The sequence below is a fragment of the Arvicanthis niloticus genome, chromosome 6 (assembly GCF_011762505.2).
Source record: "Arvicanthis niloticus isolate mArvNil1 chromosome 6, mArvNil1.pat.X, whole genome shotgun sequence".
NCBI lineage: Eukaryota > Metazoa > Chordata > Mammalia > Rodentia > Muridae > Arvicanthis > Arvicanthis niloticus.
The window spans coordinates 103,119,389-103,146,094 of NC_047663.1; the positions used below are offsets into that span (position 1 = coordinate 103,119,389).

General features: G+C 40.3%; 1 protein-coding gene across 2 annotated transcripts in view; it reads right to left on the reverse strand.

The window, feature by feature from the left end:
- Pdxdc1 (pyridoxal dependent decarboxylase domain containing 1) overlaps nt 1-26,706 on the reverse strand; it is a 74,302-nt gene that overhangs the window by 24,580 nt on the left and 23,016 nt on the right. For both annotated transcript variants that reach the window (XM_034504496.2, XM_034504495.2), the window contains exons 5-13: nt 26,433-26,579; nt 23,130-23,319; nt 20,639-20,707; nt 18,087-18,165; nt 6,861-6,945; nt 5,934-5,982; nt 5,676-5,777; nt 4,228-4,353; nt 2,554-2,604 (exon numbers count right to left, since the gene is read on the reverse strand). In XM_034504496.2, the coding sequence (XP_034360387.1) occupies nt 2,554-2,604; nt 4,228-4,353; nt 5,676-5,777; nt 5,934-5,982; nt 6,861-6,945; nt 18,087-18,165; nt 20,639-20,707; nt 23,130-23,319; nt 26,433-26,579 (898 nt within the window). The remainder of the gene's footprint in view (nt 1-2,553; nt 2,605-4,227; nt 4,354-5,675; nt 5,778-5,933; nt 5,983-6,860; nt 6,946-18,086; nt 18,166-20,638; nt 20,708-23,129; nt 23,320-26,432; nt 26,580-26,706) is intronic.

Consider the following 26,706-nt stretch of genomic DNA (forward strand, 5'->3'; position numbering starts at 1 on the left):
GGAGATATTTCAACTACGATCTGAAAGCTCATAATCCATAATGAAAGCTCATAATCCATAATGGGAGCAGTGAGTGTTTCTGGACAGAGGGAATGAAGAGAGTGTTGTGAGGATTAAACAAGACAATGTAGAAAAGGTATGAGGTACTTTGTGTGGTACCTCACTGATAATTAATTATAAGCAACCCACAAACACTGTAATAGTTAATGACTGGCATGCTACTGTGTCTTGTGTTGTTTACAATCGTATATTCTCCACTCAAGGAAGTGGCCATTGAAAAGACCTTGGAGGAAGGCTTGAGGCTGGGCTCTGTATAGCCTTATAAAGATCCAAAAGAACTCAGGGTTAAGAGGGGACATAAAGAGAGAGCGAGCCTGAGTGTGCTCAGCAAGGGACAGGAAAAAGACTTGGGCTTATACTATCTCAATTCCCAACAACAAGTTTATTTTAGTCTACTCTGAATTCTCTCCAACAATCTATTTTCTTTTGATAGCTAAGATGACAGAACAAGAGGTTAAGAAAACAATTCAGGGGGTAAAGAGATGGCTCAGTGGTTAAGAGTACTGGCTGTTCTTCCAGAGGTCCAGGGTTCAATTTACAGAACCCATATGGTGGCTCACAACTGTCTGTAACTCCAGTTCCAGGGAATCGACTGCCTTCTTCCAACCTCTACACATGTGGTACACAGGCATACATACAGGCAAAACATCAATACACATAAAAATAAATAAATCTTATATAAAAAAGAAAGTGATTCAGTGTCACAGGGCCACCCAGTGGCATTGCTAAGAGAAAAAAAATCTGACTCAGAATTCTCCCCTCTGTTCCTCCAGTGACCCACTCCTGTCTTCCAAGTTTCTTCTTAACTGAATGGGGCCAGCTGACTGGCTTCAGAATGCAATACCTCCAGTGTATCTGGCTCCCCAAACCCCCTCCTCCTACCCAATAACCTATCCATATTCTAAACAAAAATGATTACATTAATCTGAACCTCAAATAAACTCAAGGACAAACTTAAACTCTGCTGTAGTGACAATTCTGGAATTTTGGCTCCTTTGAAAAACACAGAAATGAAAAACACAGAATAGGTTTTCATTTTAATCTCAGGTGTGGGATATGGAGCCACTAAAGACTATTCACAGAAGCTGACTATGATTTGTCTTGTGCTCTAGTAGGAGTGTGAATTTGCCAGCTGCAGATAAGTTTCTGAGACTGTGTGATGTTTGGGATTCTGGGGACTTTTTAGTGGGTATATAAATGCTAGAACCTTGATAGCTGTGGGGAGAGGGAATATTGTAGGTTGTTGCTTGGTTGCTGTTGGTAGCTGTTTGTTAAGTAGTTGTTACACAAAGAAACAATGAGAAGACTTTAAAGACATTGAAAATGTCTTTGTTTATAATTTCCCACTACACCCAGCATAATTAATGGCTTAAAACAGAAAGTAGAAAATGTAGTGACAATTTGGAAATTTTGGTTTCTTTAAAAAACACAGCTAGCTAAAGAATATGTTTTTATTTTAATCACAGATGGAGGATATGGGGCTGCTTCAGACTGTCCACATAAGTTGATTATGATTTGCCTTGTGCGCAAAGAGCATGATTTTGCCAGCTGCAGATAAGTTTCTGCTGTTGTGTGACATTTGGAATTTGAGGACTTTTCAGAGGGTATATAAATGCTAGGGGCCCAATAGGTAGGAAGAAGGGAGGTGTTGATTGGTTGCTGTTGTTAGCTGTCTGTTAAATAGTTGTGAGCAAGGAAAAAAGAATAAAAATTAGGTATCCTGCTTATAAAGATCAAACTTGCCCCAAGGAACTCGACACCCCTAATCAGCAGGAAGTAGTCTACTGATAAGTTGCCCCCCTTTTGGCCCCCTGACTTTATTCAGGGAGCTCTTTCCTCTCCCCTATTTTTTCTCTCCTATCTATTGTTAGGGGGTGGAAGGAAAAAGAACCCACAAAACAGCAGAATGCGCGCTACACTCTTCTCTGCAGAAGTGCCAAAGAGACACTCAGTGAGCACGTTTATATAAAAACATGACCTATGTATTTCCTGAAATTCTAAATGTGAAAAGCTGCCCTCCTGGACTGATACTTTTAGTTGTTAGTCCTGTTAAGTCCCTATCGTCTCATCATTTACCACCTGAGGGAGCAAAGACTGATTCAGTTTAGAAAGATCCCAGAAGACAAGACTTGGGGCATCTGCTTTTTCCTTCTCATCCTACTTTGAGCAGGGTTCAGAAAGTATCCCAGAGTGTTCTGAGACAGTCATCTCCAATGATGGGTGCCCTTGGGAAGGTGCAGGTAGGAGTTTACATAAGATCTTTGTGTAATTTTAGATTTTAATAGAATTATAGGAATTTAAAATTTAAACATCGTTTAGTTCATATTTTTTCATTTCAGGCTAACTGTATAACTGTATAAATACATGTGTGATTCCTCTTAAAGACTGTTGTTTACTGGAACCATCACAACTCAAGAAAACTACTGAGGAAAACCATTTTCTTGCTGAAGCTAAAAAACTTATTTCAAAGGTAGAAAAAATTATATACTATACCAAGACTTTGATGTGGTCCACTTTCTTCAAACTTTCTTGCAACCGTTGACTCTGAAAATAATAACAAAATAATCTATAACTTTACTAGACTGACATAATATATTAGCAAATTTCATGAGGGTTTTTGTAATATGCAAATAAGTACCTCAGGCAAAGCATCTGTAACTTCGTGATTACGAAGTGTGAGTCCTAATTTTGACAACTTGACATCTGCAAATAGTTTTCATTCTTTTACATGTAGGGCTAGCAAGTAAAGGCACAAGGCATGCCACCTCATGAGGATGGGTACCATTACTATTACTATACCGTGTCAATCCAACAGGATATGATATTCAGAGCAGATATTCACTGAGTATTAGATGTTGTAAAGCTTCTCTAGAAACCCCACTTGAAATGTGTTCTATCTCTGAAGTCTGTGTTCTAGTGAAATGTGGGCATCATATGAGACAACATAAAGTGCTTTATGGTGTTTGCCACTGAATAGATGCCTAACACTAAAAGGGATTTGTGAACATGCTTATAAAGAAAGGGTGAAGGGACTCTTCCCCTGTTCCCATGTAAGAACACATAGCTAGTACCATTAAGGGCTTTACCAGACATTGACTCTACTAATATCCTGACCTCATGTTAGAACATCTACATTTGTGTAAGCAACATATTTTTTTATTACTCAAAAATTACCCGGTCCAATGTATTTTGGTTTTGATAATCAGGATCTCTCAAATACAAAGAAAGATCTGACTCAGAACCTTACAAACAGGAAATCCAAGCTACTATATTAAACATACCCATACCTGGGAGTTGGAGAGACGGCTTAGCAGTTAAGAACACTGGCTACACTTCCAGAGGACTTAGGTTCAATTCTTAGAACCTAAATTATGCTCACAACCATCTGTAATTCCAGTTCCAGTGGATCCTCTGCCCTCTTTTGGTCTTAGGGCACCAGGCATGCACATAGTGCACAGGCACACACGCAGGTTAAACAGTCATACACACAAATCTTTAAAAAAACTACCCATGTCCTTTAGCAGAGTGCAGAGCTATTAGTAACTGATAGCTGCTGAGAGAAAGAGAGTTTCCTTTCTTTAAGATATGGCCTCTGGTAGGCCTAACATGTTTCCGTGATGGCTATACACCTAAGATTATATTGGCAAGACTCATGGGATTGATAGGTAAACAACAACAACAAAACAGACAGTGTTGGGTGGGTTTGTAATGGAGTGGGATTTTCAAATACACATACATGTATAAAAAACCCATGCCACTCACACAGAATTTTCCTTTGTTCCCCATTGTCCACGCCCCCCCCCCTTTTATTTTTGTTTGGCTTGTTTTGATATAGTATCTTTTTATGTAGTCCTGGCTGTCCTGGAACTTACTATGTAGAACAGGCTGGCCTCAATCTCAGAGATCTTTCTACCTCTGCCTTCCCAAGTGCTAGGATTAAAGAAAGGTGTGGGTCACCATGTCAGGACTCTACACTGAATTCTCAATTTCTATATTCCCTTTTCCTTAGAGGCCAGTCAGTCAAGAGCAATATTATGCACCATCTCTTTTCTGCAATGTCACCTTATGACTTTTCTCATTCTGGACAGAGGATATCAAAAGTAAAAGATACCCATATGTCTGCTTTTGTGGAGGAGTCTCTGTAACTCTTTTAATGTTTCTACTCACCAGCTGACAAGCATGCTTTATTCTCTCCACAATGCCATCAAGTCCCAAGTATTGTAGAGACAACCAGAGTGGCAGGGCTCGAAGTTTGTCTGCAGGCTTATTTGATGTAAGACCAGCAACTAGTGTCTAAAAGAAACAAGACAGGTGTACTCAGGGCTGCTGGCATGTCAGCACTGGGTGCTACTCTACTACACATAGACTGTGTCAGATGCTGTGCTGGATACTTGGCTTACATTATCCATTAGCCTTTCAAAACAGCACCCTAAATGAGCTTAGCTCAAAGACCTAGCTGTGTTCACGGAGGATGCACAAGTGAGGAGGGACAGAGCTAATGCAGGTGAAATTGGAGATGGACTAAGTTCTAGAGCCGTACACAGTCCTTAGCCATTTAGGAGGCAGCACCTTGACAGGTTACTATGAGCATCTTTACAATTGTTGGCCATTTTCAACTAAGCAAGATATCAACTGTTTAAGCAGTAATCATTGAACATGTGCTCTCCATGCACCTATCACTAACAGATCTATGAAAAAAAAACATAATTCATGGTTTAAACTAGTAAGATATGTTACAACTGTACTGAAAATGTGGGTCAGCATCTTAAATGATAATTCTACTTTTGGGAACCTAATCTCTGAAAATAATTTGATTTGTAAATTTGACATGTAAAAAGGTGTTTATTGTCTATTAACACAAACTTTATAAGACCCTAAAAACTCACAAATATGTTACAAAAAAAATCTTTCCTACACAGGGAAGTACGGGGATGGCATAAGTAGAAGGATTTAAAGTATGGCATCCTGGGCTAATGAGACAGTTCAACAGGTAAAGGCACTCGTGATTTCCATCACTGGAACCCAGGGAAAGGTGGAAGAAGAGACTCTCACAAAGACCTCCACATGTGTGTTGTGGTCTGAGTACTTCCCCACCCTCTCACCTACCCTCAAATGTATCCTAGGAACTCTTGATCCTCCTGGCTGCATCTTCTAATTGCTAAAATTATCAGGCACGGTCTATCACACCCATTTTATGTGGTGCTGAGGATGGGATACAGGGCTTCAAGCATGCTAGATAAGCACTCTACCAATGCAGTTTCAGCTCCACCAACTTTTTGTTTGTTTGCTTTTATTTTTGAGATAGGGTCTCACTGTGCCCAAGATAGCCTTAAGCTTGAGATTCTATTGCCTTAGGCTTCTGAGTACTGGGATTACTGGTATGTGCCTCTTTGCCTACTTTAAAAAGAAGTACTGGAGGGTATAAGCAAGGTACAATATACATGCATAAAAATGCCATACTGAAACCCACTATTTTATACATTTGCCCCCCCCCCAAAGTAATTTAAGAAAGGCAACAGAAGTAGAATTTAGAAAAAAAATTCCTTTATATCTCTAAATTTTATCCCAGAAGGCAATTATGAGTATCATTCATTCCCTAATGACAGGCAGCTCACCAAGGCAGGATCGTCATGTTTGTAGAGTGTCACTGCAGGAACAGCTGGTAAACCTAGCCACAGGCCAGGAGTCAGTGTCATGCTATCGCATTTGGTTGCAGCCTACCAAAAAGAAAGCTTTGTTCATTAGGTAACGGAGATGACACAAAACAGTCCCTCCTCTAGTCATAAGAATTATGAAAAACCAGAATGAACTGAACAGGCTAAGCTCCTTCTTACCACCACCAATATTCAATAATATTGAATCCAACAACATACCAGCACGGATGAGGAGACATAACCTAGAGCCAATGTTGCCAGATTCACACTGGAAGAAAAAGCACCAGTGTAAGAACCAATTACTTAACTGTTACTTGTTCCCTAAGCAGGCACTCTACAAAAAAACAAAACAAAACAACAACAACAAAACAAAAACAAAAAACAAAAGAAAAACAAAAGCAAAACCAAAAACTGTGCTGTCATAAGGTGATATATGAACATCTTCAACTATGACTTTTGTTTAATTAGCATTTATTAAAGCCAAAGATGGGAGTTATAGAAAGCTTCAAAATGCACTTTTAAGAAAAACATGCTTTAGGGGCTGTCCCCGTTTACTTAGGACAATGCCCACACCAGTCTGTATCTTTCATGGTTATTCTTCCTTTTTATAGAAGATAAAAGGACCCTTATCTTGGATGATGGGGTGACATCGGCATCTGGCTGCCCCGAATCTGCTCCTCTTCTCACTAAAGACACTCCAAGGGGCCTTCTGTCTAACCACCCTATAACCTTTATTAAACTATGAGCTCAGGTGGACTCACCCATTTCAGAAGTGTCCAAATGACCTCAGCTATCAGAGGAACTCATGGAACATCAAGCAGGAAGGAGGGCTGGGATTTCTGTAGTTACTTTTAATAGGAAATGTCTCTTCATGAGCCAAAACTCAGGAAATCAAGCCAAGTGACCAGAATTAGGGAAGGAAGTAGAGAGGAGCTTATGGAATTCTGGTTGGCAATGTGTCTAAAGCCTTTCCTAGCAATGGTCTTTTCAATTATACAAAGCAGTAAAATCTTTTGCATTAGCCAGTTTGGGTGATTTTGTCATCTGTAATCCAAACTGTTAATGATAAATGTCCCTCAGTGTTGGTCTGATGTCCATTCCCCAGAAAGAGCAGCATAGAACTGACCAACCTTATTGCCTACTTACCCTTCCACATGGAGCCAAATGCTATACTGCTCACAGAGTTCCTTCAAACGTCCAATCTTGTCTGTGTGTCCAACTGCTGCAGTTCCTAAATAAAATAAGCAGGAACATTAAAAAGCAACCCGCTGCCTTCTGACTCTTTACAGTGGGGGAGCTTTCATACACAGCTACACAGCATTTCCACAGGATGGAAGCAGCAGTGTAAACCTACTTCGAAATATTCCTTGTGAGTTGACTTAAAATCAACACTTGCTACTTGATCTGTGTAAGTTTTGAAGAATGTGCCTAATTTTGTACTGAAACCATATACTGACTTTTTATTCACTGCATCAAGACTGTGGGACTGTTGATCTATGTTACGTTCTATCAGTACTCTCTTTAGAAACCTCAAAGTTTTGTCCATAAACATTTGTAACTTTTCCCTTTCAGATTATGTCTTGTCAATATGAACTATTTTGCACTCACTACTTTAGGCATAGTACTTTTGTTGACATTTGCTCAAGATATCTTTTCTCACTGTTTTTGTCTCCAGATCCTGAACTTTTTGATTTAGGTATCGCCTTTATAAAAAGAATATGTAACATGAGTTTGTATTTTTACCACACAGGTTGCTATCATAAAACATATATTTTGAAGACTACTTAAATATGTCAAAGTCTTGGAGCTCATCACTCAGTAATTTACGCTAAGTCTTTTCTGGAGACATCCTTTTTCAACTTAAGTCATGTATTTCCCCAAATGCCCTAAATTTTCAGTTAACAAAATCCCAACTAGTAAAAACTTCCATATTCTCACCATGGCCTGAACAAACACAGGCTGGCACTGTGCCTTAGTCGGCAGACTTTGCCTAGCATATAGGGACTCTAGATTAGATGCCCAGTGTTACCCTGGAGCGCCTGCTCATCTGCCACACAAGCTAGGAAACCCCACATACCCTCCTTTCTCCACCCCTCCCCCCAAAAAAAACCACCTCCCCTACCCCTCAGAGAAAACTCCTGGCTGACACACCATCACTCCTTGACTCTGAGTTTCTGGCAGCGCACCCAAGAATGCCCACCAGGGGCTCAGGTTTTGACCATGTGTAGACTCAATTCCAGCTCCCACGTCATCACTCCTTGCCTAAGCTCTATAAAACTCCCCTGCTTTAGCCTAGATATGTGACTTCTGGACCTGCACCTTTGAGATCAGTGAACCCACTTAAGAGCTGCCTCCTAATAAACCTGCCTTTAGCTTCTTTTAGTCTGGTCTAATCAGGCCCATATCTTAATCACCAAGGGAGAGAAAAAGCTATCACCCAGCATCACATAAAGTAGTCACAGTGGCACATGCTTGTAATCTTAGCAATAAGACCAAAAGTTCAAAGTCATCTTTGGCTACCTAAGTTAAAGGCCAGCATGAGATATATGAGACTTTTGTCTCAAGGGGATGAGGACTGGGGAGATGATTAGGCAAAATGCTTGTCCCACAAGCATGAAAACCTAAGTTCAATCTCCAGAACTCATGTTCAAAAGCTAGGCATGATGACAGCACATAGTAATCCCAGTAGGAGGCAGAGATAAGCAAGACCTTTGGGCCCTGCTGGCCAGGCAGCCTAGCATTACCTGGCAAGACCAGTGAGAGACCCCGTCTAAATAAAACAAAGTACAGCATGTCCAAGGAACAAGACTGCAGGCATCACTCCCTCCACATACACACAGGGTCTTACTACGTAGCCCTGCCTAGAACTTAGTATATCAAGCTGACCTCAAACTCACACAATGCTTGATAGAGCCCAGATCTTAACAAATACCTTAATTAAAAAAATTGTTTGATTCTGTGTTTTTGAGACAGGGTCTCTCTCTGCAGCCCTGGCTATCCTGGTGCTTGCCATGTAGACCAAGCAGGCCTCAAAATTATAGAGATCTGCCTGCCTTTGCCTCAACTGCTGGGATTATAGGCATGTATACCAACATTTAGGTTACTGAATTAAGTACCCTAACAGCCCATGCTCTTTTTTCCCCAGCTGAAAACTATTCTTAAATTGACTGATCTTGTAAAATTTGCTGTTCTTGCAAAATAACAGGTCATAAGGCTAACTGTTATTTCTGCTTTTGTAATCAAAGTCATTTACTCTAATAAAAAAGATGACTTGGATAATTGCAAGATAAATATGTTAAAATAAGGCCCTGCCTACACGTTGGCAGAATACATGTAATCTTGTGGGTTTTGCCTTTATAAGCCCTGGGCTGATATGGCTAGCTGCTGCATCTTGGGAGTGCTCTCAGTTGCAGTCCTGGTGCCATGATGGCAGTATTTAATAAAGCCTCTTCTTATTAGAATTTATCCATGGTCATGGTAAGTCTCTGGGTGATCCAACTCCAACTTACTGAGCGGCCTGCAGCTGTGCAGTGAGCTCCAGGTTCCCAGCGTTGTGAGCTCTCACCCATGCTGGGGTGGGCTCTGGTGTTGTACCTGTCTTAAAGCCATTTCTGCTCTTGTAAGTTAACCCCAATAAAACTCACTGGTTCACCAAGTGTGACTTTAGTGGCTTCTGTACTTTTGGTCTGTAGTGGGATCCCTATTTGGCGTAACCTTTGTCATACAACACCCTACCAGGAATGTATGTAGCTGCTGTGACCCCTGTAAGCATCAGGCACCTTTTCCCTCAGCAGTAGGACTGGAGCCAGGGTCTTAGGCATAGCAGACAAACAGCCTGCACCAGATCTCAAACTCTAATTGTGGTTTTACTTTGTTATTTTGTATTTTTAACATTGCCTGGCCCTGAACTCACTATCCGTCTTAACATAATCTTGAACTTCAAACTTGTAGACCACATATCCAGAGTGCTGGACTCACTGACATGTGCTGCTCACATCTGCTTCACTTAGACTTAAGGATCAAACTCAGAGCTTTGTACATACTAAGTGTGTACTCTGCCAGCTGAACTACATCCCAGACCTCACTATGGTTTCTCCATTTAGACCAGACTGACTTTGACTGTTGGTCCTCAGGCATTAGCCTCTGAAGTGCCTGGATTAGAAGCTATGATCTAGGTGTATACCGACATATAGAGCTAAACTATATTGTTCTAATGATAATGACATTAACATCTTTTTTTGTTTATATACCCATGTGGTAAATTATCCATCCAAATGCTGTTAATTTTAAAGCTGTCTGTCACCTTAATTACAGGATTGAAACAGAATGTTACATATTTTAGATATAAGTCATTTGCCAGAAAAAAAATGTTTTGCCAATACTTTCCTAGCCTACCTCCTGCTTTTCAGTTCTTAATAGGGCTTTTGCTTTTGTTTGAGATAGAATCTATTATGTAGCTCTGGCTGTTCTGGAACTTGCTGTGTAGACCAGGATGGCTTTAAATGTACAGAGATCCGTCTGCCTCTACACCGCTAGTGTTGGGATTAAAGGCATGAGCCACCATACCCAGCTCAATAGGGTTTTCTCAAGTAGCAAAAGCTTCTTATTACTCGGGCCTGAATCCAGGGCTCTGTACTTGCTAAACACAAGCTATACTGAGTGATGCTCTAATCAAGTCTGTCTCTCCTTCCTTCCTTCCTTCCTTCCTTCCTCCCTTCCTCCCTTCCTTCCTCCCTTCCTCCCTTCCTCCCTTCCTCCCTTCCTTCCTTCCTTCGGTTTTGTTTGTTTTGAGGTAAGACATTGCTGTGTAGCCTTGGCTGACCTGGAACTCATTATGCAGAAATTATGACAGGGCTTGTTTAGGGAGAAATGACTTAGTGACATCGTCTCTAACATATATGCTATTTGGGTCTTCTTAAACAACTTTCAGGAATATGCTGTCTGTACTTTTCAGTGCATAGATATTATATATACTTTTGTTGAGTTTATTCATTAAGTATTCTAAATTTATTAGCCTGTGTATAATAAACATGAGATGTGTATGTGCACACATGCCATGGCACCGATGTGGAAGTCAGAGGATAACTTTGTGGAGCTGATTCTTTCTTTTCACCTTTCTATGAGTTTAAGAAATTGAACTCCGGTTGTCAGGTATATACCATCAAGCAGTAAGCACCTTTACCTGCTAAGCCATCTTGCTCCATTTTCATGTTTTGGTTTGGTTTGGTATTTTTAGATAAGGTTTCTCTATGCTGCCTTGGCTATTCTGAAACTAGCTTTGTAGACCCAGCACTTGAACTCACAGAGATCTGCCTGCCTTTGCCTCCTAAATGCTGGGATTAAAGGGAGGTAATATTACTGCTTGGCCTATTTTCATCCTTTTTGCTGCTGTCATAAAAGACATTGTAAATTCAATTTGTTATTTATTACATTTATTCTGTATGTACATGTGGGCATACATACAACAGAGTGCAACTGGAAGTCAGAGGACAACTTGAAGGATTCTGTTCTCTGTTTTTACCATGAGATGGAACTCAGCCCATCCATTTGGTGGCAAGCATCTTTATCTTCTGAGCTATCTATCTTGTTGGCCTTAAATTAGATTTTTATTTGTTGGTTGCTAGATAGAAATCTAGAAACTTTATTAGGTTCACAAATTAATTCCAAGAGCTTTTATTTAGTTACTTTAAGAGCACCTCACCTTGAGTTGGAGGCCAGCCTGGTATACAAACCTGAGTTCCAGGACAGCAAAGGCTACACAGAGAAACCCTGTCTCAAAAACCAATCAATGAAACAAAGAAATAAAAACCAAGAGTGGACCCCTCACTTGGTCCTTGTGGCTGGGACAGACACCTAGCTGGTCTGCTCCCGTGAAGACACCATATCCTGAGACATCCTAGAGGAGCCATTGCACTCAAAGCAGCGAACACCTAGCTGGTCTGCTCCTATGAAGACAGCATATCCTAAGACATCCTAGAGGAGCCACTGCACTCAGAGCAACAAGAACTCTCTCCCATTACCTTTTGCTCCAGAGATACAACTGGGAGCCTGCGGAGCTCAGGACCCATCAGCCACCCAAACCCCGCCCCTCCGGAATACTACCTCCCTTCCATCCCTCACTTGGTCCTTTTGGCTGGGGCAGACACCTAGATGGTCTGCTCCTGTGAAGACACCATATCCTGAGCCATTTTAGAGGAGCCACTCCACTCAGAGCAGTGAACACCTAGCTGGTCTGCTCCCGTGAAGACACACCATATCCTGAGACATCCTAGAGGAACCACTGCACTCAGCACAGCAGGATTTCAGGATCCCAGAGGTGGCATGAGTCCCAGGAGTTCTTCCACCCAGGAGATCAGGATCGCAGGATCACAGAGACATCTGAACTCTGAGGAGTTCCGACACAAGCAAGATAACTGGAAAGACAGGCTCCAGTCAGATATAGTGAGTGCAGATAGCACTAGAGTTAACCAGATGGCGAAAGGCAAGCACAAGAACATAAGCAACAGAAACCAAAGTTACTTGGCGTCATCAGAACCCAGTTCTCCCATTATAGCAACCCCTGGATACCTCATCACACCGAAAAAGCAGGATTCAGAATTAAAATCACTTCTCATGATGATGATAGAGGACTTTAAGAAGGACATAAATAACTCCCTTAAAGAAGTACAGGATAATACAGGTAAACAGGTAGAAGGTAAACAGGTAAACAAAAAAATCCCTATAAGAATTGCAAGAAAACACAACCAAACAGATGAAGGAATTAAACAAAACCATACAGGATCTAAAAATGGAAGTAGAAACAATAAAGAAATTTCAAAGGGAGACTACCCGGAGATAGAAAACCCAGGACAGAGATCAGGAGTCATAGACGCAAGCATCACCAACACAATACAAGAGGTAGAAGAGAGAATCTCAGGTGCAGAAGATACCATGGAAAACATTGACACAACTGTCAAAGAAAACACAAAATGCAAAAAGCTCCTAACCCAAAACATCCAGGAAATCCAGGACACAATGAGAAGACCAAACCTAAGGATAATAGGTATAGATGAGAGTGAAGATTCCCAACTTAAAGGGCCAGTAAATATCTTCAACAAAATTATAGAAGAAAACTTCTGTAAACTAAAGAAAGAGATGTCCATGAATATACAAGAAGCCTACAGAACTCCAAATAGACTAGACCAGAAAAGAAATTCCTCCCGTCACATAATAATCAAAACATCGAATGTACAAAACAAAGAAAAAATACTAAAAGCAGTAAGGGAAAAAGGTAAAGTAACATATAAAGGCAGACCTATAAGAATTACATCAGACTTCTCACCAGAGACTATAAAAGCCAGAAGATCCTGGGCTGATATTATACAGACCCTAAGAAAACACAAATGCCAGCCCAGACTACTATACCCAGCAAAACTCTCAAACTATAGGTGGAGAAACCAAGATATTCTATGACACAACCAAATTTACACAATATCTTCCCACAAATCCAGCACTTCAAAAGATAACTGATGGAAAACTTTAGCACAAGGAGGGAACCTACAACCTAGAAAAAGCAAGGAAGTAATCTTCCAACAAACCCAAAAGAACATAGTAACACAAACATAATTCCACCTCTAATAACAAAAATAACAGGAAGCAACAATCACTTTTCCTTAATATCTCTTAACATCAACTCTCCAATAAAAAGATGTAGACTATCAGATTGGATACATAACCAGGACCCAGAATTTTGCTGCATACAGGAAATGCACCTCAGTGACAAAGACAGACACTACCTCAGAGTAAAAGGATGGAAAACAATTTTCCAAGCAAATGGTCCCAAGAAACAAGCTGAGGTAGCCATTATAATATCAAATAAAATCGACTTTCAACCAAAAGTAATAAAAAAAGGTAAGTTAGAACACTTCATACTTATCAAAGGAAAAATCTACCAAGATGAACTCTCAATTCTGAACATCTATGCTCCAAATGCAAGGGCACCCACACATACATAAAAGAAACTTTACTAAAGCTCAAAGCACAGATGGCACCTCACACAATAATAGTGGGGGATTTCAACACCCCACTCTCAGCAATGGACAGACCATGGAAACAGAAACTAAACAGAGACACAATGAAATTAACAGAAGTTATGAACCAAAGGGATTTAACAGATATCTATAGAACATTTCATCCCAACACCAAAGAATATACCTTTTTCTCAGCACCTCATGGTACCTTCTCCAAAATAGACCATATAATTGGTCACAAAACAGGCCTCAACAAATACAGAAAGATTGAAATAATCCCTTGCATCTTATCAGATGACCATGGACTAAGGCTGGTCTTTAATAATGACAAAAACAATAGAAAGCCCACATACACGTGGAAACTGAACAACGCTCTACTCACTGATGACTTGGTCAAGGAAGAAATAAAAAAAGAAATTAAAGACTTTTTAGAATTTAATGAAAATGAGGACACATCATAACCAAAACTTGTGGGACTCCATGAAAGCAATACTAAGAGGAAAACTCATAGCTCTAAGTGCCTACAAAAAGAAACTGGAAAGAACATACACTAACAACTTGACAGCACACCTGAAAGCATTAGAACAAAAAGAAGCAAATACACCAAAGAGGAGTAGACGGCAGGAAATAATCAAACTCAGGGCTGAAGTCAATCAAGTAGAAACAGAAAGAACTATACAAAATATCAACAAAACCAGGAGCTGGTTCTTGAGAACAGCACAGAGACAGTATCAAAATTAATAAAATCAGAACTGAAAAGGGAGACATAACAACAGAAACTGATGAAATTAAAAAAAAAATCATCAGATCCTACTACAAAGGGCTATACTCAACAAAACTGAAAAATCTGGATGAAATGGACAATTTTTCTAGATAGATACCAGGTACCAAAGTTAAACCAGGTGCAAATAAACCATCTAAACAGTCCCATAACTCCTAAAGAAATAGCAGCAGTCATTAAAAGTCTCCCCACCAAAAAAAGCCTAAGACCAGCTGGTGTTAGTGCAGAATTCTATCAGTCCTTCAAGGAAGACCTAATACCAATTCTCTTCAAACTATTCCACAAAATAGAGGAACACTACCCAACTCATCCTATGAAGCTACAATCATGTTCATACCTAAATCTCACAAAGACCCAACAAAGAAAGAACTTTACACCAACCTCCCTTATGAATATCAATGCAAAAATACTCAATAAAATTCTTGCAAACCAAATCCAAAAACACATCAAAACAATCATCCATCATGATCAAGTAGGCTTCATCCCAGGAATGCAGAGATGGTTCAATATACGGAACTCCATCAATGTAATCCACTATATAAACAAACATAAAGAAGAAAACCACAACGTAAAGAAGAAAACCACATGATCATCTCACTAGATGCTGAGAAAGCATTTGATAAAATTCAACATCCCTTAACAGTAAAAGTCTTGAAAAGATCAGGAATGCAAGGCACATACCTAAACATAGTAAAAGCAATATACAGCAAACCAGTAGCCAACATCAAACTAAATGGAGAGAAACTTGAAGCAATCCCACTAAGATCAGGGACTAGACAAGGCTGCCCACTCTTTCTCTACCTATTCAATATAGTACTGGAAGTCCCAGCCAGAGCAATTAGACAACAAAAGGAAGTCAAAGGGATACAAATAGGAAAGGAAGAAGTCAAAATATCACTATTCGCAGATGATATGATAGTATATTTTAGTGACCCCAAAACTTCCACCAGAGAACTCCTAAACCTGATAAACAACTTCAACAAAGTGGCTGGATATAAAATCAACTCAAGCAAATCAGTAGCCTTCCTCTATGTGAAAGATAAACAGGCTAAGAAAGAAAGTAGGGAAATGACACCCTTCACAATAGTCACAAATAATATAAAATATCTTGGTGTGAATCTAACCAAGCAAGTGAAAGATCTGTATGACAAGAACTTCAAGTCTCTGAAGAAAGAAATTGAAGAAGATATCAGAAGATGGAAAGATCTCCCATGCTGATGGATTGGCAGGATTAATATAGTAAAAATGGCCATCTTGCCAAAAGCAATCTACAGATTCAATGCAATCCCCATTAAAATCCCAACTTAATTCTTCACAGAGTTAGAAAGAAAAATTCCTCAAATTCATTTAGAATAACAAAAAACCCAGGATAGTGAAAACTATTCTCAATAATAAAAGAACTTCTGTAGAAATCACCATCCCTGACCTCAAGCTGTACTACAGAGCAATAGTGATAAAAACTGCATGGTATTGGTACAGAGACAGGCAGGAAGATCAATGGAATAGAATTGAAGACCCAGAAATGAACCCACACACCTATGGTCACTTGATCTTTGACAAAGGAGCTAAAACAGTGGAGAAAGGATAGCATTTTCAACAAATGGTGCTGGTTCAACTGGAGGACAACATGTAGAAGAATGCAAATCAACCCATTCTTATCTCCTTGTACAAACCTCAAGTCCAAGTGGACAAAGGACCTTCACATAAAGCCAGATACATTGAAACTAATAGAAGAGAAGGTGGGGAAGAACCTTGAATACTTGGGCACAGGGGAAAAGTTCCTGAACAGAACACCAATGGCTTATGCTCTAAGATCAAGAATTGACAAATGAGACCTCATAAAATTGCAAAGCTTCTGTAAGGCAAAGGACACTGTCAATAGGACAAAATGGCAACCAACAGATTGGGAAATGGTCTTTACCAATCCCACATTCCCTAGAGGGCTAATATCCAATATATACAAAGAACTCAAGAAATTAAGACTCCAGACAACCAAATAACCCTATTAAAATATGGGGTACAGAGCTAAACAAAGAATTCTCAACTGAGGAAACTCGAATGGCCAAGAAGCACCTTAAGAAATGCTCAACATCCTTAGTCATCAGGGAAATGCAAATCAAAACAACCCTGAGATACCACCTCACACCAGTCAGAATGGCTAAGATCAAAAATTCAGGTGATAGCAGATGCTGTCGAGGATGTGGAGAAAGAGGGACATTCCTCCAGTTTTGGTGGGATTGCAAGCTGGTACAACCACTCTGGAAATCAGTCTGGCGGTTCCTCAGAAAATTGGACATAACATTACCTGAGGACCCAGCTATACCACTCCTGGGCATATACCCCAAAGATGCTCCAACATATAACAAGGACACATGCTCCACTATGTTCATAGCAGCCTTATTTATAATAGCCAGAAGCTGGAAAGAACCCAGATGTCCTTCAACAGAGGAATATATACAAAAAATGTGGTATGTTTACACAATGGGGTATTACTCAGCTATTAAAAACAATGAATTTGAGAAATTCTTAGGTAAATGGATGGAACTAGAAAGTATCATCCTGAGTGAGGTAACCCAATCACAAAAGAACACACATGGTATTCACTCACTGATAATTGGATATTAGCCCAGAAGCTTGAAATACCCAAGATTCAATTCATAGACCACATGAAACTCATGAAGAAGGAAGATCAAGCATGGATGCCTCGGTCCTACTTAGAAGGAGTAACAAAATACTCAAGGGAGCAAATATGGAGACAAAGCATGGGACAGAAACTGAAGGAGGGGCCGTCTGGAGACCATTCCACCTGGGTATCCATCCCATGTGCAGTCACCAAAGGTAGACGCTGATGGTGATGTCAGGAAGTGCATGATGATAGGAGCCTGATATAGCTGTCTCCTTAGAGGTCTGCCAGGGTCTGACATATTCAGAGGCATATTTTCACAGCTAACCATTGAACTAATCAAGGGGTTTCCAATGGAGGAATTAGAGAGAAGACTGAAGGAGCTGAAAGGGTTTGTGGCCCCATGAGGAGAGCAAAGGTACCAACCAACCAGAGCTCCCCAGGGCCCAAACCACCAGCCTGGGAGCACATAGGGAGGGACCCATGGCTCCAGCTGTATATGTAGGGGAGGATGGCCTTGTTGGGCTTAGGTGGGAAAGGAGATCCTTTGTTCTATGTTGGCTGGACGCCCAGTGGGGGTGGAATTCAAGGGTGGGGAGGTGGGAGTGGGGGTGTGGGGGGCACATCCTCATAAAAGCAGGAGGTGGTAGAATGGGATAAGGAGTTTCTGGGCGGGGTGGGGGGAAATGTGTTAAGGGGATAACATCTGAAATGTAAATAAAATAGCCAATAAAAAATTAAAAAAAAAAAAAAAAAGAGTGCCTCACCTTGGGGCATGATGTCTCACTTTCTTACTTCTTTAACATCAGCACTTACAAGGCCAAGGCAGGAGGACTACTTTGAATTCTAGGCCAGCCTTGGTTATAGAACTGAGACACCCCGCGCCCCCCATCTTGATAAAACAACACAAACAAGACCCTGTCTTGTAGGCCAAGTACATACTAGATTATGATACCTACCGGCACTTGCAACAAGCAGCAAGGGCAGTCTTCCTCTTTCTATGTCATCTTTGATCAGTTTCTCGAGAAAGGCAACGTCCTAGGACCAGCAAACAAACCACAGAAATGTGAGACAACCAGTATAAAAGGTATACATTGAAAAAGATGGCTGTGTGTGTATATACACATGAATGCATGTATATATGGTTACTAGAACATATATGTGCATGGAGGACAAAGGTCAACCTCAGGGTTGTTCCCAAGAGCCAGTTAGCTTGTTTTTTGAGACAGAGTCTCTCACTGACCTGGAGCTTGCTGATAAAACTATGCTGGCTATACAGCAAGGCCCATAGATTGACCTGCCTTCATCTCCCCAGCAATGGGATTACAAGCAGGAGCCACACTATGTCTGGCCAGAAGTCTGTTTTTTTGTTGTTCTTGTTTTGAGACAGTGTCTCATCCTGTTAACTCTTGCTGGCCTGAAACTTGCTATATAGACCAGGCTGGCTTTGAATTTATGGAGATCCACCTTCTCTACTGCTCAAGTGCTGGGATTAAGAGTACTAGGATTAAGAATACGTGCCACCATGCCCAGCCCTTATTTGGTTTTTTAAAAACCAAAATGATAATACTAGTGACTTTTAAAATGTGAGTTCTGGGGATTGAACTCAGATCCTCTATTTTCTTGGAAAGCACTTTACCAATTAAGCTATCTCCTCAATCCACCCACCAGTCTCATAAAGCCTAGGCTGGCTTTGAAGTCCTGATTCTCGCTTCCATCTCCTAAAGGTATATACCATGTTAGGCTTACGTGGTACTGAGGATCAAACCCAGGGCTATGTGCATACCAGTTAGTACTACAGAGACCTAAGCTAATGCCCAGTGGAAAATTGTTAATTCTAAAAGCACAGATGACTCAAAATTAATAACTCAAATCAATTTTCTTTTATTTACTCTTAAAGCCACTGTATGCTACCTGGACAAAATGCATATTAGAAGCACTCAAAAAACATTAGTTTTCTTGTGATTTAGAGTTCTGAACTCCCAATTCCCAGCAACCACATGGTGGCTCATAGCCATCTGTAATAGGATCTGATACCCTCTTCTGAAGGCAGCTACAGTGTACTCCTATACATAAAATAAGTACTTCTTAAAAAAAAAAAGAGTTCTGAACTCCTTTTATTTTATTTTAGGCATATATATATACATATACATATACATATACATATATATATATACACTACTCCTATAACATTAGTAAATGTTCATTTGAAACACATTTATAACCTTTCCAAGAAGAGATTTTTACCACTCTTTGGTATCATTGTTTTTTCTCCTATTAATTACTACTAAAGTATTCCTCCTATAGAAATTTCACACTATTCAAATAAAGTTTTATTAACAATTTTGCTTTCCATAATCACAGATGACAAAATCCACTTTCCTAATAGACTAATTAGAAATATTAAAAGAGATTAAAGGTAAAAACTGTACATATGCAAGACCAGTATTCTTAGTTTTAAACATTTAAATTTAGCTGAGCACTGGTGGCAGGGGCACTCACCTTTAATCCCAGCAATCAGGACGCAGAGGCAGGTGGATCTCTGTGAGTTCAAGACCATCTTAGTCTACAGAGTAAGTTACAGGATAGCCTAAGGTACCCAGAGAAACCCTGTCTTGAAAACCAAAACTAAACAAACAACACCATTTATATTAAAACAAAATATTTTCTTATTCTCCCACAGATAAGAAAACTATTTTGAAAATAGAAATGCAGAATCATAGAATTTTCCCTTCCCTTCCTTTCTGCTTCAGTATCAAAATATTTATGTCTTTTGTTTTGTTTGTTTGTTTTGTTTTGTTTTTCGAGACAGGGTAAGCCTGGTTGTTTTGGAATTCACTCACTCTGTAGACCAGGCTGGACTCGAACTCAGAAATCTGCCTGCCTCTGCCTCCCAAGTGCTGGGATTAAAGGTGTGCGCCACCACTGCCTGGCAAGGTATTTATCTCTTGTATAAAAACTTATCACAATTCAACCCTAAGATTACAAGTGAAGGACTTCATTTCAAATCTGCTCATTCACACTGTAGAAGAATTTCAGTTCTCATGCCAGCCTGGGACCCCAGGAAGACTTTGTCTCAACACAACAAAAACCAAAAGAATATGCCCACTCATAAACTCACATAGCAGTGACAGCTAAAGCTCTGAGCTTGAACAGGTCTCTGATGCTTAACTGGGATGCATGATGATGAAAGGCTGGGGAAGAGTATGTACTCAGCATACAAGGGGCCCTAGGACCAAACAATCCTCCTCCTACCACTCCAAAAGCAATGAAGTAATACAAGATTCCTTTAGAGCTACAAAGCCAGGCCTTCATTCAAATACAAAAAGCATACACAGCACAACAATGGGAGGAATGAAGCAATAAATGGGTAAGCTAATAACTATCTGGAAGCTAGCAAACAGAATGTCAGATTAAAAAAAAAAAAAAAAAAAAAAAAAAAAAAAAAAAAAAAAAGACATGGTTTCAAAATGCAATTCTATACTACCATCTAACCAAAAGGAGAACTCACCATCTGATGCTGGGATCCAAACATAGTGTTACAGGGCACACGGCTCAGGCAAGGGAAGGGCAAGCCAAGCTGCAGGAAGAAACACACTGTTTACTTATGACTGTGAGAAATTGAGCAATGGAGACAAACCACAAATTATTTTTTTAAAAACAGAGATCTTAGTGGGGGTATAATGGTATATGTGTGTTATCGTATTACTGAGCCTGGAGGATCACATGTATGAAGTCAGCCTGATCTATTCAGTAGGACCTTGCCTTTAAAAAAAAAAAAAAAAAAAGTCTTTCCCCTCAAGAACTCAAGTTTTATAAATATATATTAAAGGACATTTGGAAAGTTAAACTCTTACTCCAAAAGGTGACTTAACAAATGATTGTAGGAGGATACAATGTAAACCTCTCTAAATAATATAGTCTATATTTAACATGCCAAAAAAAAAAAACCAAAAACAAAAACCTAAGCACACTGAATTCTAAGGTGAGAAGAGTAATCTGGGATTCTTCCCTCAATCATTCGGAGAACGTTATCTTATTTATGGGTCCATTTACACTTTAAAAATAAGAAGTATAGATTATCAGAAGAATATTGCTTAAAAGAAGCAAAGTCAATGTCATGAGAAAAGTTGTCAAATTAATTTTATAACATTAATTTCTTAATGTTTAGTTTCAAAACACAGGAAGCTTGTAGTTTTAGGAACTATAAACAGATGCAGCATTAAAAAATACAATAAGTGTTTCATTCACACATTTCCTCCAGAAAACTTTTTGTAGTCTCCTTTCCTTTGGCAGTGCCAGGGATTGAACCTAGGGCCTTATGGATGCTAGGCAAAGTGCCCTGTAACTGAGCTATACTTCATCCCTTCCTTAAAATACTTAAAAAGCAAAGCAAAATAAAAATCCACTTCAAAAGTGATCTGGGTATGGTACCAAAAGCCTAAAATCCTAGTGCTTGGCAGTCAAAGGAAAGACGGTGGCCAGTTCAGAGCCATCCTGAACTACAAAATGAGTTTGATACCAGCCTGGGCTACATTCATGATAAGACCTCAACTGAAAAATTAGTCGGGTGTGGTGGCTCACATCTGGGCAGTCCTCTTGCCTCTACTTTCCAAGCTCTAGAATGGCTGTACCACCAACAAGCCCACTGAGATATTATTTCTCTTTTCTGTTTTTTGTCATGCTACATACTCCAAGTTACTTGGCCTGTAAGCCTCTGTACAATTCTCCTGTCCCATACCCATCTCATGCTGGGATTACAGAAGTATGTCAGTGTGTCAGGCTTCCTTATGTGGGCCATCAGGCTTATGAAGCAAGTGCTTTTATGCATTGAAATCATTCTGCCAGCCCACAGTGCTGTACTGTATATATATATATATATATATATATATATATATATATATATATATAAATCAAAAAAATCTCTCTCTCTCTCTCTCTCTCTCTCTCTCTCTATATATATATATATATATATATATATATAAAGAGATCCTATTTCAACTCGACACAAATAGCAGCTAGAGAAATGAATCTATGTACTTTAAATGCTTAAAGAACAGGGGCTTGAGAGATGGCTCAGTGGTTAGTAATACTCATTGAAGATCTGGGTTTGGTTTCCAGCACCCCACATTAGGTGGCTTACAAACACCTGCCACAGCTCCAGACATCCAGACTCCTGCACAAATGTAGCATACCTTCACAGACATGCATATGTCAGTAAAATGTGTTTAAGAAAAGTTTAAAAGACACAGCATTGGGGCTACAGGTGAAACTGAGTGTGTAGAGGCCCTGCTTTTAATATGTGCAGCTCTGAGTTTCAGCTCTAGCAATACAAATAAAAAACAAACAACATAATACAGTTTTTTTTTTTTTTTTTTTTAATATCTATCTTTGGGGGCTGGAGAGATGGCTCAAGTGTAAAAAGCACTTGCTGATCTGGGTTTGGTTCCTGACAGCCATATTGAGATGTTTACAATCACCTGTACACCAATTACAGGGCATGTTACACCTTCTTCTGGTCACTGTGGCAACTTGTATAAATGTGGTACAGATACAGACATGCAGGCAAACACAAATACACACACACACACACAGAGGCATGCACACATGCACACATGCACAAACAAAATAAAATAGCATGTCTCTATCTTTGGGACTGGGGAGATGGCTCAGAGGTAAAGCACTTGTTATACAGGTGTAAGGACTATAGTTTGGATCCCCAGAAACCTATGTAAATGCCAGGTAGGATTAGTCATCCACTTGTAATTCCAGTCCTGGAAGGCAGAGACAGTGAATGTGCAGAGTAAGCTCTGGGTTTGACTAAGAGACTGATTCAATGAATGAGATGAAAGAATATTTGAGGATGACTCCTAACATCAACCCTGGGCCTCCATGAATATATATGTACCTACTGACACAGATGTATAAAAACATGCATACAAACATACACATGAAAAAAAATGGGAGGTGTTAAAAACAGTCACCAGCTTTTCTTACATTACCTGATTACAAAGGTACTGGCCCAGGCCAGGTCTAGCAGCAGCACTAAGATATATGACAGGCTTTTTGTTATATAACACGTTGAATCCATCCACTACAAAGTCTTCATAGCGAGAATGAATGGCAAGCCTACAGATCTTAGCAAGTCCTTCCCTCTCTTCCTCATGGAAATAAGCACATCCATTTTCGTACCTATTAAGAGATCTTGTATGTTAATGTACTCTTTTTTTAATTTTAAAAATATTTTATTTTACACCTTACACTAAATGGAATGGCTGAGATCAAAAACTCAGGTGATAGCACATGTTGGTGAGAATGTAGAGAAAGAGGAACACTACTCCATTGCTGCTGGGATTGCAAACTGGTACAACCACTCTGGAAATCAGTCTGGCGGCTCCCCAGAAAATTGGAAGTAGATCTATCTGAAAACCCAGCTATACCACTCCTGGGCATATAACCAAAAGATGCCCCACCATGCCACAGAGGCACATGCTCCACTATCTTCATAGTGACCTTACGATAGCCAGAAGCTGGAAACAACCCAGATGCCCCACAACAGAAGAATGGATGCAGAAAATGTGGTTCAATTACAAAATGGAATACTATTCAGCTATTAAGAACGAAGACATCATGAGTTTTTCAGACAAATGGATGGAATTAAGAAAATATCATCCTGAGTAAGGTAACTCAGACCCAAAAGGACATGCATGGTATGTACTCACTAAGTGGATATTAGCCAAAAAAGTACAGAATACCCAGGATACAATCCACAGAACTCAAGAAGGTTAACAAGCTGAAGGGCCCACGTTAGGATGCTTCAATTCCAGTTGGGAGGGAGAAGAAAACAATCATGGGGGGCAGAGGGAGGGAAGGACCTGTGTGGGAGATGGAGGGGAAATGGGGACATGATCATGTATTGGGGGAAGGGGTAAGAGTGAAGCCCTGAGGGCTAGCAGAAAAAAATGGAAACAGGCAACCTCAAGAGGCAGGAGGTGGGTGGACCCTCTAGAATGTACCAGAGACCTGGGAGATGAGAGACTCTCAGGACTCACAGGGAGGGACCTTAGATGAAAGGCCCAACAGTGGAGAGACAGAACTCTGGCTGGGCAGTGGTGCCACATGCCTTTAATCCCAGCACTTGGGGGCAGAGGCAGGCGGATTTCTGAGTTTGAGGCCAACCTGGTCTACAGAGTGAGTTCCAGGACAGCCAGGGCTATACAGAAAAACCCTGCCTCTAAAAACCAAAAAGAACAGAACTCATAGACTCTACCTCCAGCAGAAAGACAGGGCATCAAGTGGAGGGTCCACTTGAGGCTGTCCAGTGACAGGCCCAACTTGGGATCCAGCTCAAGGGGAGGCTCCAAGGCCTGACACTATTACTGATGCTATGGTGTGTTTATAAAAGGGAGCCTAGCATGGCTGTCCTCTGAGAGGCCCAACAAGCAATTGACTGAGACTGATACAGATACTTACACTCAACCAATGGACTGAACTTGGGGACACCTGGGGTTGAATTAGGAAAAGGCTGGAAGAAGCTAAGGAGGAGGATGGCCCCATAGGAAGATCAGCAGCCTCAACTACCCTGGACCCCCGGGATCTCTCAGACACTGAGCCACCAACCAGACAGCATACACTAGCTGATCTGAGGTCCCCACACATATACAGCAAAGGACTGCCTGGTCTAGCCTCAAAGAGAGAAGACAAACGCTCAAGAGACTTGGGACCCCAGGGAGTGGGGAAGCCTGGAGGGGGAGGGTAGGGTGGGGGTGAGTGGGGACATTCTCTTGGAGACAGGGTGGAGAAACAATGGGATGAGGAGTTGTGGGAGGATGGACTGGGAAGGGGGATAATGACTAGACTATAAAAAATTAAAGATGTATGTATGTATGTATGTGTAACACATGTGCGCAATACCCAAAGAGGCCAGAAGAGTCATCAGATTCCCAGAACTGGAGTTACAGATGGTTATGAACAGCCATACGGGTGCTGGGAACCAAACCTAGGTTTTCTAGAAAAGCAGCCAATGCTCTTAATTGATCAGTCACCTTCAGCTACATATTAATATATTCCTATTTCTAGTTAGGTCTTTTTTTCAGTAGTATAAAATCATGAAAACAATTCTTTTCTCACAGACACTCCTCCTAGATCAGGCAGTGAAAACATAGTGAGGAAACACCCTTCACTTTTAATGGATGGCTATTTACTACAGGTACAAGTTATAAGGAAAGAAGCGAAGACTTGCATCCATACTCAACCTTAGAAAACGGAATAAGCAGAAACTATGGAAACAAAGACTAAAAGTCCAGAAACAAAAAGCTTGAGGACAATGGCTCTTGACTGTGCCACATGAAGGCTAATCTACAGGCTGACATGGTTGTTAGGCGTTTCAGCACTAAGACATCAAAAATGAATAAAGCATTAATGTGCTCATTGAATCCTTGAATAAAATAGCTCTGCTCTCCACACTTACTACAGGACAATACCTAGGCATGGAGAGGTTAAGCAACCCCTCCAAACAAGAGTCAAATCCATATGGAGCACCACAAACATTCCTCAAAATCCACATCTGATTCTGACTTATCTTTATCAGGAATTAAAAACTTGTATGGGTGGCTTGGAGAGGTGGCTGGTCAATGGACAGCACTGCTGCTCTTCCAGAGAATCTGGGTTTGTTTCCCAGTACCCACATGGCAGCTTATACCTATCTGTAATTCTAGTTTCAGAGGATTTGACCCTCTCTTTTGGCTTCCTTGGACACAGTACAAACGTGGTGCATATCCATACATGCAGTCAAAATACTCATATATGTTAAAAAAAAAAAAGGTATAACTGGGTGTAGTGGTGCATGCCTTTAGTCTCAGCACTTGGGAGAAAGAGGCAGGCAGATCTCTTTGATTTGAGACCATTCTGATCTACACATCAAGTTCCAATAGGCAGGCTACACAGAGACTCTGTCACAGACAAATGAGTAAACCTAAAATCCAACAAATAGCCGGGCGGTGGTGGCGCACGCCTTTAATCCCAGCACTTGGGAGGCAGAGGCAGGCGGATTTCTGAGTTCGAGGCCAGCCTGGTCTACAGAGTGAGTTCCAGGACAGCCAGGACTACACAGAGAAACCCTGTCTCGAAAAAACCAAAAAAAAAAAAAATAAAAAAATAAAAATAAAATAAAATAAAATAAAATCCAACAAATAACACAAACATCCCTCATGTCTTTACCAGTAAATAAATGGATCCTTAAAAAAACAAAAAACAAAAAAACAAAAAAAAACACCGCAACAAAACCCAGTTCATAATGTCCTTACCTGAAAATCCGGCGTAGCCATAAGGTAGTGTCTGAAAGTATCCTGGTTGTAAGTTTTCTCAGCTTTTCTTTATCCAGAGTTGAAATATAGGCACCCAGACTATGACCCAACAAAGCCATGTGACCTTGTTCTCCAATATTTTGGATTCTGTTAGTCAAAATTCATTAGAGTATTAAAAATTGATTATTGCCAAAGCATAGAAGGGGGTGAGGATAAAATTTAAACAGTGTTTCACAGAAATTTGGCAGACTTTCAGTTTACTTCATGTCCTACA